The 12500-nt window shown below is 44.9% G+C and overlaps 1 protein-coding gene across 1 annotated transcript in view; it reads left to right on the forward strand.

Annotated features, from left to right (window-relative positions):
• Positions 1 to 798: 798 nt before the first annotated feature.
• Positions 799 to 12500, forward strand: part of gas7a (growth arrest-specific 7a) — a gene marked incomplete at both ends in the record, with an annotated part of 13832 nt that continues 2130 nt past the window's right edge. Inside the window, 7 exons of the mRNA XM_080522580.1 lie at positions 799 to 927; positions 5829 to 5918; positions 6397 to 6512; positions 7673 to 7747; positions 7880 to 7958; positions 8817 to 8945; positions 9637 to 9760. Of these exons, the coding sequence (XP_080378706.1) occupies positions 799 to 927; positions 5829 to 5918; positions 6397 to 6512; positions 7673 to 7747; positions 7880 to 7958; positions 8817 to 8945; positions 9637 to 9760 (742 nt within the window). The remainder of the gene's footprint in view (positions 928 to 5828; positions 5919 to 6396; positions 6513 to 7672; positions 7748 to 7879; positions 7959 to 8816; positions 8946 to 9636; positions 9761 to 12500) is intronic.

A 12500-nucleotide genomic window follows, 5' to 3' on the forward strand; every position in this document is an offset into this window, starting at 1 on the left:
CCACACTCACAGACAGTATTTACACACATCTCCCAGAACCACATCGTCTCACACGCTCACTATAAACACACAAGCAGACCCGGAGATGGGTTGTTCATTGGTTGTGTGTTTTTACATCTCTCTCTCTCTCTCTCTCTCTCTCTCTCTCTTTCTCTCTCTCTCTCTCTCTTTCCTCCTCCTCCTTTTCTCCAGCTTCCCTCCCTGTCATAATTAGCCTTCTAGTGATCATCACTCAGCCATTTCTAACAGACCCTCCCCCCTGCCCCTCCCTCTCCTCCCTTACCCCTTTCTCTTTCAAACACCTTATCTCTCTCTCTCTCTCTCTCTCTCTCTCTGAGAGAAAGAGAGGGAAGGGGAAGGCATGATGAGAGCTTTGTAAATAAACCTCTCTCTCTCTCTCTCCCTCCCTCTCTCTCTCTTACACTCGCTCCATCCATGTGTTGCCTCAGCGGTCTCTGTACGGACAGTTGGGAGACACAAAGCCCTTCGCTGCATCCTTCTCTCACAGCCTTCAACCTCCAGACACGCGTTACAGCAGCTTAACCGGAGGCTAGCCTCGTCACGTTCTCCGAACCGCGAACGGCCGCCTTCCCCCCGCCTCCCCCCCTTCCTCCCCCCCCCCTCCACACACACACCTCCCTCCCTCCCCCTCACCTTCCCAGCCCTCCCCACCCTCCCCACGTCTCCACTCACCACGGCAGAGCGGGCAGGCACGCTGTGAGACTGAAGGCAGCCTCGGCTCAGCCAGTGGAGAAGGGTTTCCCTGTGTAGAGGAGCAGGAGCAGGAGGAGAGGGATCATGATGGAGCAGGCCAGCTTTGACACAGAGGGGAGCTTTGACGATGCCTCCTGTCTCTCCCCACAGAGCCCCGGGTCCACTTCCCCGGCTAAAAGGCAGACCAAGGAGATCAAGGAGACCAAGATAACAGTGAGTACACCTGGAGCTCCAACCTGAACCTCTCTTTTCTAGTAGAGGCCCTTTGTACTGTGTGCTTTCTTTTAATATAGATGCTCTGCACAAGTCTGTCATTTTCACCAGGAAATTGCCATTATGCACTCTTGAGATAATGTTTTTTGTTTGTTTGTTTGTTTTTTTAGCTTTCATTAGACAAATGTTATTGTTTCATTTTGAGCAGCTGCTAAATGTGATGTTTCTACATAGAGTGTAGTTTCTACCCGGTGTAGTTTGTGTATTTGGCTGAGAATCTCTGTGGAGTATTGTGGGGGGGGGGGGGGGAGACCACAGTGCAACAACACTGCCACTAAACAGCCTATTGGATAAAACATTAGTCTTAATCAGAGCGTTATCCACAGGTCAGGCACTCATCTGTTTCTCATGGGCTGACTGTCACTACTCCGTTCTATTGATTTATATTCGGGGAGTCTGCCGGGTTGACTGAGGCTTGCATAAGATGCTCTTTTTCACACAGCAGGATTCATCCTAAAGCCATCAACTTGATGTTTTTTCCCTTCGTTCACAGAAGCTGGTGCGAACTAAAGAGTGACAAAAGAAATGAGAGATGAAAGGATGATATTTTTATCCCACTTTTCTTTTTGTTCATGCATGATTGCCTTTGATATTACTGAAAGGTGTACCGGTAATACCTTTGTACTGTACCGTTGACAGCTGTGGGTATATTTAGAAAATACACTGTCTTATAAGTTGACAGATGCAGAACGTGAGTGTCCTTCCCAGCTTTCCTCTCATGAAGCTTTTTTTTTTTATGGGAGCGTGGAACACTGTATCCCAAACACCCGTCCCCGAGGTCCGCAGATCTGCCTGCAGGGCAATGCAGGTCACACGCCACTGCAGTCACCGTCAACACACGTTGAGATGGCAGGCAAGACACAGACTGGACTGTCATGACATTTCCCTCTCCATCAATAGCAGCTAAAGCAAACGTTCCCACCACACAATGTCAGTTGTGCCGTGGGAGTCCACATAACGTCTACAAGTCCATGTCCATAACAAGCATTCATTACTCTCATTATACTGTGACCACGTCGTCAGATGAGATTTCCGGAAAAATCTGGATTGGAGTTAGACAAGCCATTTTTATCCCAAAGTAACCAAGATTTCTGTCAAATTTCACTCTGGAGTTTCTAAGTGGGACTGAGTGGCTGGCCCTCGTTATGTAACCCATTGGGTTGATCAGGGATGATTAATGTCGGGCAGAGATGGTTCGGTGGAGTGGTCGGTGAATGTGCCCTGGGCTGAGGGCGGACAGAGGCGTTTTTGTGCGTTTCCCAGGGCTGATTTTGCGCTCTGTGGGCTCTCTGACCTGCTGCAGCCACGGGAGCCGTCAGTCTAGCTATTGTGAAACCCACAGACCTGCGAGAGATGCAGCTCGTCTAGTTTCCATGGTGACAAAAGCAATAGCACTGATTAATGGGTGTTGAAATGGAAAACACGGACATCGGAGAGGGGAAGCCTTTCACATATCACTCAATGGAGGGTAAAAAAAGGAATTCACTTCTTTATTTTATTTATTTTTTATCCGCTTTGGTGGTTTTTGATAGGTTGATGGTATGCCATTGTAGATAGAGCATTGGGGAGCTCTTGTGCATGTTAAAGAGGATCCAATGAGATACCAGCCATTCCTAGTTCATAATGGCCATTTGTATACACATCATTCAACCATGATGTCATACCGTATCACCCACTGCTTGCAGTTGAAGCATAGATTTATCCAGCACTTTTAAGAGCTCAGAAAAAAGAGACAGTTGCATTCAAACTGCCTTTATACATCATGCATAAGGTGTGTGTTACAAGGCATATGAGTGGTACAGTGCATAGTATTCATGTTTGCAGTATTCATGTTTTCAGTCATTGGCTCTTGTCATATAGCGGTGATGTTGTCCAATGATGGAATGGGAGGTTGAATCCATTGCTAAAGATGATGCTCACTCCTGACATCAGTCCAGGAGAGTGTTTCTCTGTCGTGCCATGGTGTATGTTGCTCAACAACCTGTCTTCCCACTGTTGAGGAGTGATGAACACCCACCGATGGAGAGCGGCTAGCACTCACAGTCCAGAATAGTAGGGTCCAGGCCAAGTGATGGATCACTGACCTTGCTCTCACCTTGTCTCTTCCATATTACCATACACACAGGCTGGTGTCAAGGGTGATGAAAGCAATATGTTCCACTTCATTATGCTTACTTGTAGCTGTAGGACTTGTTGCTATGTTCAAGTACAGCTTGTTCATGTGTCATCTGGTGGTGGTGTTGGTGGTGGTGGTGGTGGTGGTGGTGGTGGTGGTGGTGGTGGTGGTGGCGGTAGGACTTGGATGGGCTTTTTTTAATGACTTTCCCCAGAGCAGCCAGTCTCACAATATGAACTCAGAAAATGAAAGAAGGCACTGCATACTGTGAATAGCGAGGAAGTCGTGGAGTGTTTTGTTATGGGGGGAAATGTGCTTTACAGCAAATGTAATTTGTCGCTTAGCAACAGTGGCTGAGCACCCTACAGTTGCAGCAGTGGTTGAGATCTTCGATGCTCTGCCTAGAATGGAGTTTTTTTGAGGTGTGTGTGTGTATTGTGTGCATGCATGCCTGTGTGCGAGTGTGTGTACATTATATGTGCTGGAGGGAGGTTTATTTACTGACGTGTTTGTAGTGTTTAGAGAATTATTTGTTGGCTTGACAACCCAGGTGTTTTTATGTTGTGCCTTTTTTCCATTATGTCAGTGATATTTGTGGCTATTCAGCAAAAACAAAAACATTACAATGTGTGAAGAACTTGTGTTCGGGCATTGAGTCAACTCTTCCACTATTACTGTAGTGTTGAGGGTAAACACAGAGATGTAGTGGAATGTAACGGGTAATGAATTCAGATTGAGGACAGAATGTCCTGGTTGAGTGAACAAAACTGATGCAGGGCAACACTGCAGGGAGTTGGGGGAATCCTAATTGTACTGTCCTAAACCGCAAGGTCCAAACACCATCTGAATCATAACCCTCTCTCCGTACAGCATCAGCCTGCCGAAGGGCTTTACTTCATCAAAGGGAGATGATGATGATGATGATGATAATAATAATAATAACTAACTGAAAATGGGTCTAAAAACCTCCACTAAATCAACCTCATCATGCGGTGTGCCATGAGATTTGTCTCCCTAACTGTGTTTCCCTGTGTCATAAGAGGTAGAGATAATCAATATCAATATATGAGTCCTACCTCCTGAAGCACCTCACAAAGCACCCATAAAAGAGAAGTGAGTTAAGGGGGGACAGCCCTGCTTTAGATAAATGGTCTCATTTCTAGGGGGGGATGTGAGAGGGAAATAAACAACAGCAGTGATAAATGTGGCGTCAGTGTAATGGAAAATCTGGTACCCATGACAATCAGTATGATCTCTCAGGCAGAAAATGAACAAAGTGACTGGGCTCCACCAAGTAATTTCCATTGTGATAGATTAGATAGTGTATACTGTGTGCGTGCGTGCGTGCGTGCGAGCGCGCATGTGTGCTTGCATGTGAGTGAGTCGAGAATGCATGCATACTGTATGTATAACTCTATGTATTAATCTCTATGTATTAATCTCTATATGGTGCAGTAGTTCAGTATGTCTGTGTGTATGTTTGTCTCTCTGAGGGGTTTCCTCGTGTAGGTGTTCTGAATACACAAGGATTGTCCAAGGGGAGAATACTATGTACACCATGTGTCTCAAGTCATTGATAGAACTGCTTGCAAAAAGGAGGGAGAGCAGAGATGTATTGCTCTATAGAAGGCAAGTTACCCTCAGGAAGAATATTTATGGTCCAGAATGTTTAAATGGCTCGCTTTTGTTGGTAGCCCTATGTTTTTATCGAATTTCCTTATCCAAACATTCACATTTTACACGGTAACACAACATCTCAAACAGTGCCACTGTCAAGCCTAACAGTAGTATTAACTTGTTAATACGTCTTCTCCAGTCCTTTAGAAACCATTACAGTACAGTGTTTTGTTTGCTATTACTAAACCTGGCAATGAAAACAGAAATAGTGAGTGTGTTTTTGTATCTGAAATTCAGCATGTGTGGATGCCCATGTAGCGCAGGGGCAGGGAACATGGCACTGATGGCATCTTGCAGTGCCAGAAGGGAGGGCTTACAGATGGAGAACATTACATAATTGCAGGCATGTAAGGGTAATTGAAGACGCTGTGGACCAGAGAGTGTGCATTCAGTCCGAGTGCTTGGTGTGTTTATCTGTAATTGTGACGCCATTCTCAAGTGTTTTGGGTTATTTGAGTTGGTTGTTTGATTTGGGTTAACATTTATGTGGCTAGCACTGATTGTAGATGTTACTTCATTGTGCCTTTGTTTTGTATATCACTTGTTTGTTGGATTTCAGAGTTGTTTGCAGGACTGTTTGTGCCTGTCTCCAATCATCTTACACATTTAAGTCTCTCTGTCTCTCCTCTCTCTCTTCTTCTTAGCTCCTCTCAATCTCTCTCTCTCCCCCTCTCCCTCTCTCTCTCTCTCTCTCTCTCTCTCTCTCTCCCTCTCCCTCTCCCTCTCCCTCTCCCTCTCCCTCTCCCTCTCTCTCTCTCTCTCTCTCTCTCTCTCTCTCTCTCTCTCTCCCTCTCCCTCTCTCTCTCCTCTCCCCTGCCCTTAGGGCTCTTTCGGTCACCATCTTGATGACCATGAGTGTCTACTCATTCCTGACCTTTCCTGCCTTCCTCAGGACAAAAACACAAACCAGGCCTGTGCCTCTACTCTCCAAATCACAAGCTCTTGTCAAAAACTCCCTGTTATTTTTGTTCCTCCCATACCCATTTCGGAAACCCGATGGAGAAACTGTCTGAAACTGTCGTGCTAATGTTTTCTCTCTTTCATTCAGATCAACTGTGTCACCTTCCCCTTGCCGATGGAGACACCAGAGCAGCAGCTTCTGAAACCCAACGAGTGGAGCTACTGTGACTACTTCTGGGTAAGACTGCCCCTTACGTACCCCGACCACACAACTCACACAACAGATAAAGACTCCCCTGCTTCTCATTGCTTTTTGCTACTCCAGCTCTTTAAATCCAGTTGTAGTGTTGGCCTATTATGTCATAATAGCCGCCTGTATTTCCTGTGGCATAGCATGTCTAACTCTGCCAACCGCTCAAACCCACAGTGTGAAATTAATTTGTCACCTTTTGTCCACGTGGTACAGCACTTCACTCCCTGTCACAATGACACCCAGTCACACACCAGAGAGGTGGCAACTGTACCGTCTCTCACTGAACAAAATGACACACACCCCCACACAAATGACGCACACACCCACGCTCGCACTCACACATACTCTCTGAGTCACCTCACAACCCCATCCCACACCCCAAAGCCTCACCCCCTACAAATGTAAACATGAGTGTTATTGACATTCTGCGTGTGTTTGGTTGATGCTCTCTTCTCTCCCTCAGACTGACAAGAAGGATCCCCAGGGAACCACCTCTGTGGGGGGCTTTGAGGTGCTGCTGCAGAAACAGCTGAAGGGCAAACAGATGCAGAAAGAAATGGCTGAATTCATCAGAGAGAGGTAAAACTATGTTAGCTGTGAGGGACTGGCTGCTGCTATCAGTGGTGGTGGAAGATAATATGTATGTATGTATGTATGTATGTATGTATGTATGTATGTATGTATGTATGCATGAATTATGTGGCAACATGAACTGATCGGAAATGCTATTACTTGCCTTTATCTTATCTATTGTGTTCTTACATTAGGTGTCTTATTTGGACTGTGCTCACTGTGTCTTATCACAGGGTTCTCCTGGCTTTATCATAGTGTTACCATGGTAATATTGCCCATGTGCTCTTTTGTCCTTGTGTTTACCTTCCAACCTGTCTCCACTGTATCATCCTCATGCATGTTAGCATGTGGGTACACATGATGTAGTCGAGTAGTTTATTGCCTTCACTTCAAAATATATTTTTATCAGTATGTTCTAGTCTATGTTGTTGGTATAGTAACAGTAAACATTTTGAGAGATACATGAAACTAATATTAACAGCACCGACATGCTTAAATGAATAGGCTTCAGCATACATAAGTAACCCCACAATGAGCCCTCAAAAGTCTCCATTGACTCCACATAGACTTAAGAATTAAGTGGACCTTTCCCCCTGACTGCACTCAAACACAGCCAATTCCAACAGCCCCTGTACCTCAAGTCCCTCTACCAGAGTTCATCAGCGGTCTGACCTTTATTTATTGGTTCAAGTTTTGGGGAGTGTGCCAGCCGACATCAGCAGTGTCTGATGTCAGATTCTGTCCATGGTCCCTGTGACCTTCCTCAGTAGACAGAGGTACCCCCGGTATGAATGGGTAAATGGCACTGTGGTGAAGTACTTGAATGTCACTCTGGTCACAGAAATATGCCTGCCCTTTCTGAATGGCCCTCAGGGGAGGGCTATGAGTAAATATCCTCTGCTCATTGTCATGGCTGGCCATCACACAGGAAAGCGTATCGGCATAAAACATTCTTTTTCTTAAATGTTTTTCGGGATTTTACTTGATGTTATTCTTCCTTTCGGAATTGGATTTAAGAGCCAGAGGCCACAGCAGCACTGGGTGTCAGATAGTGTCTCCATGCCCCACTGCTCCTCTGAAACTCTTTTTGTCTTTAAACATTTTTTTCTCCTCTTGCCCCCAAGCCCCATACTTCAGAATTTCACATCGGCTTCTGTCTCTTCCAGGATAAAGATTGAGGAGGAGTACGCTAAGAACCTCTCCAAGCTCTCCCAGATCCCCCTGGCAGCTCAAGAGGAGGGGTGAGTGAGTGGATGTCAGCTTGCTTTCTATACACCTTTTACCTGCTGTCCTTCCATATTTACAGTACTCTACTGTATTATTCTGTACTATTCTGAATAGTTGTATTGGTATCTCCTCTGAAATGATTCCAGGACCCTAGGGGAGGCCTGGGCCCAGCTGAAGAGGAGCTGTGCTGATGAGGCTGATGTCCACCTTAAGTTCTCCAATAAGGTACTGTACCATCTACTAGTGTCTTACAGTAACACATTTCAATTGTAAGAATCTAGTTTCCACATAATCTATCCCCCCAAGTTATATCTCCTTTGTCTGAACTTAAATGGTTTGGAACTTAGATTCATAGTCAGTTTTTTTGGAAGTGGATGACATCGATCCAAGCCGCATTCACACTTTCAATCAGAGCTACGTAGCAGATTTGTTTTGAAGCCCTAGAGAGGAAGCTCGGTTTGAAATATTGATGTGTCTCTTTCGGGGCTAAAACTCGGACGTCTCAAAAATCGATCCAAGGTATACTTTTTAATCTGACCACAACCTGGGGTCACAGTGTTTGCTTACCTCGACCTTGCCTGTGTAGAATGGCAAGAAAAATTGAACCTTTCTCAATTCTCACTTTACGATTACGAGATACGATTACTAGTGAAGCAATGTGTCAGCGGCACAGCGGCATAGCGGCATCCAAACATAGCCCAAAACAAAGCTGAGGCAGCCTTGGAGCTTAACGTAGCCTCCTCTGTTGTTGGACTAATTAGTCCTGTCTCATGACAAGCGCCAGCCCATTGACATGCAGGCTGAGGCTGAGGCTCTGAACTCTGAGCTGTCCGGCTCCCTGGCGCATTAGCTGTTTAGGTAACGTGTGGTCAAGCGGAAGAGGGAGAAGTCCTATGGAGCGTACAGTTAGTATAAGACTACCCTCTACCCGCCTCTCTCTCTCCTTGCTTTATGGCAGACCACTTTGGTACCACTTTGTTACTCTATACTGTCACGCTAAACGTTCCATTGTACATACAGTGTTTGTAGATACAGTGTTGTTCCATACAGTAATATAATAACTGCTTGTTTGTGGTACTACAGCTCCAGTGTGAGGTTGAGAAACCTCTGCTGACGTTCCGGGACAACTTTAAGAAGGACATGAAGAAGTATGACCACCACATTGCAGACCTCAGGAAGCAGCTAGTCAGTCGTTATGCAGGAGTGGAAAAGGTACAGTACATGGCCAATCTAATGAATGAATGAATGAATGAATGAATGAATGAATGGACTTTATTGTCATTGCTACAGTACAGGTACCAAACAACGAAATTTAGGAGGGGTGGCTCCCCTGGTGTTAGGAAAGAAAAAAAAGAAAAACTTTTAGAAAAAGAATAAATGCAAGGCCTTCTGTTTTTCCTGGAAGTGATTTAGTGATGATCTAACTACAGTCTAATTCTGGGGATCTATTGTTGTTACCGTACCATACAATTAGAACGCTAATTGTTTACTCTCTAAAACAAACCTGTTGCTTATCATTGTCCCCTGTCTTAATCGCGTACGATTAGATGAATCAACCATTTGGCTTAATTCCATTCCATCCCCAGTTGTTTTATTTTAGTTAGCTTCCTTAGAGAGAAATTCGGTCAGGCTTATGGATCAAGTGCTTGTGTTTGCATTTCCAACACTATTACAACATAAGCAACCTTGGAGAGTTGCCACAACAGATGAGGAAGAAAGGTTCGGTGACGTGAAATAAGCATAGATTAAAAGGGATGAGCCTAGGATTTGACTGGGGAAATAGGTAGCCAACATGAAAAGGCTGTAATGACTCTAGTAGTTGCTGTAGGTACAGTAAATCTGAGGATTAGCATGAATGAGTCATATTGATTCTTCATTCACACTTTCTGTTTGTACTGTGAAGGCCCGCAAAGCCCTGGCGGACAGACAGAAGGATCTGGAGGTGAAAACCCAGCAGCTGGAGATCAAACTCAGCAACAAGACAGAGGAGGACATCAAGAAGGCCCGGCGGAAATCCACACAAGCAGGTCAGGGCCCAGGGGTTAAACATACAGTACAGCATAGAGTCTGTAGAGCACCGGTAACATATCCATGCCACTCCAGCGAAGTGGTGCAGCCTCTGCATCCAGAGAGTAGACAATAGAAGCCGCATTTTCAGTAGTGGAGAGGCTTGTGATGGAAGAAATCAGAGGACAGGCTTACACCTTAACTGTCCCTCCTAAGACCTCTTCATCCCCTGTACCCCCTTGTACAGTTTCTCTACTGTAAATACATACAAAAAAGAAGAAAAAACATTTCTAGCATTATGACTGCCAATGGCTTTTTTTGCTCGATTATGCCCGTTTTCGAGGCCACTCTTGCATGGATCTGAAATTGCCTGCCATTGTGATGTTGTGCGTTGTGTAATGTTATGGTGGTGGTTTCATCAGAGGCGAGAGGCGTAGCTGACAGGGTGAGTACATTCCCCTGGCATCATACCAGACAACAGTGCCACAGAGAGCCAGCCATAGTAAGGCCAAACCAGCAGTTTAATGATCTATTTTTATGCTGGGCTAATAAGCCCGGTGGGAGAGGACCATTTACCAATCCCCCAGAGCTAATCTTTTGATCTCAGTGAATAAATGGTATCAATGGAGGACTTGTCTTCTCTGGACCAGCCAGTCATCCCAACCCCTTAAGATTTGGCAACATGTGTCTCTAACCCTTCTGTCTGAATGGAACAGGGTGCAGATAGGTTTCACACGCTCAGGGTTGAGACTTGGGTCTATGATTCCCAGACTGTGTTGCTCAAGACTGTGTTTTGCTAGCAGGAGTTAGAGGGGAGAGGGTTGGGGCTGTGCTGCAGAGCAGATTGGGCCTGTGGGGGCGTTCATCCTGACATGAATAGGTTGGGGCAGAGCTCAGACGAGAGAGAGGCTCCCAAGACAAGTATCCATTGGCACAGAACAGAGAACTATGGTCAAAACATAAAGCAAGATAGTAATGGATAAGTACAATATATACAGTGTGTATATATATATATATATGTTACGGTACATGTGGGAATACGGTACATGTGGGAAAACTAGGGTTAGGGTTAGGTGCTAGGGTGCTAGGGTTAGGGGTAGGGTTAGGGTTAGACATGCCAGCATGTACCAAGTCACCCTAGCACCTAAACCTAACCCTAGTTTTCCTACATGTACCGTAACATATATATACATACATACATACATACATACAATGTTGAACTTTACAATGTTTTAATCCTCCCTGCTACCATATAAAGACCATCTTGAATGGTATTACACTTGTATCATTGTTGTTATGTCTATCGCTTTGTGTACTGTACAGTATATCTCAAAAACACTGTGTTCACTGTTGTGTGTGTGTGTGTGTCATGACCCGGCTCGTGGATCGAGACAAGAAGGGGAGACCACACGTCAGAATCAGTGAAATAACATAATATTTATTAACTTAGACCAAAAGAATACTTACAAAACGAGAATGAGGTGTGTCCGTCAGTAATCAGTAGTGTGAGTGAGTGGATGGATGCAGGTATGTGTGAATGCAGGATGTAATAATGCCACAAACAAGCACTGCCACAACAAAACAAAAGGTGTCCGCGTGGAGAGAGGTCTCCCAGGGGAATGAAGAGCACCTGCTCTTAAAGCCCAACCGCCAGGTGTAGGCAATCCCGCTGATTAGACCAGCTGGACATGGGTCTGCTTGTCCTGCAGAAAGAAAGCAGACCCACAGCCAACAGCCCGAACAGACCGTCACAGTGCTCAAGAGACAAAGAAAGCGTTTCGTAACGCACATTGTCTTTGCTTTAGGATTGGATGAGTCATATTTGGCATGACCATAGTCAATTATTATTCTACATCAAAAGAACATGAGGCTATAAGCAACCGTGCAACTCCATGCCTAGAGCACACATTCCCCTATATGCTAGTTTGTATGTGTAATGTACCAAAAGTCCTGGTGCCAATGTCATTGCTCTCCCTCTACAGATCAACACAGTCAACTGTAGGGGGAAAACACAGCATGAAGTTATCTTGTTCATTCCCTCTCCCACTCAGTGAATTAGTCACAGTTCACAGAGCTAATCAATAGGCGCATTAGCCATGGTTATATGACGTCTGGTTTGTCTCAATGATCACTTTTTTCAGAGAGGGAGGCAAATACCATTAGGGCCCTGCCTCATTTCCATATAGATTGAGATGTGTTTTGTCATTGCTGGGGTTGGATCTCCAGATAACATTCTATGCACTGTGGTGTAGTTCTACTTTCTTACAGCCTTATATAATGTATGTATGATGCATTTATTTGAAATATACAAAATAATGAGCCACACTCAGTCAGACATGTTTGCTTTGTTTGTTGTTGTTTTGTAAGACTAGCATCTTAACCTAAGCCCTTCGTGATGTTGGGATGTCACCAACTGGTTTCTGAGTGCCCTCTGCTGGAGATATTTAGAGGTGCAGTTCATGCACACATACATTACATTGCATTTAAATAATTTAGCAGATGCTTTTATCCAAAGCTACTTACTATAAGTACACCTGTCTAAGTAATTTAATCAACTATACAACAGTCATCCTAAGTAGGACCTTTGATAAGAACAAGTGCCATCGGCAGTCACAGTTCTAGAGAAAGGAAGGACTTGTTTCTGGTAATGTTGGGGTGGAGAGCAGGAAGAAACCAGGTGAATTCCTACTTCTTGAAAGACAGCGGCATTCAAACCTGCTCCAACTCCATTTAGAATATAGAGACTGAATCAGCATATCT

The sequence above is a fragment of the Nansenia antarctica genome (genome assembly GCF_963989245.1).
Source record: "Nansenia antarctica genome assembly, chromosome: 2".
Classification (NCBI taxonomy): Eukaryota; Metazoa; Chordata; class Actinopteri; order Argentiniformes; family Microstomatidae; genus Nansenia; species Nansenia antarctica.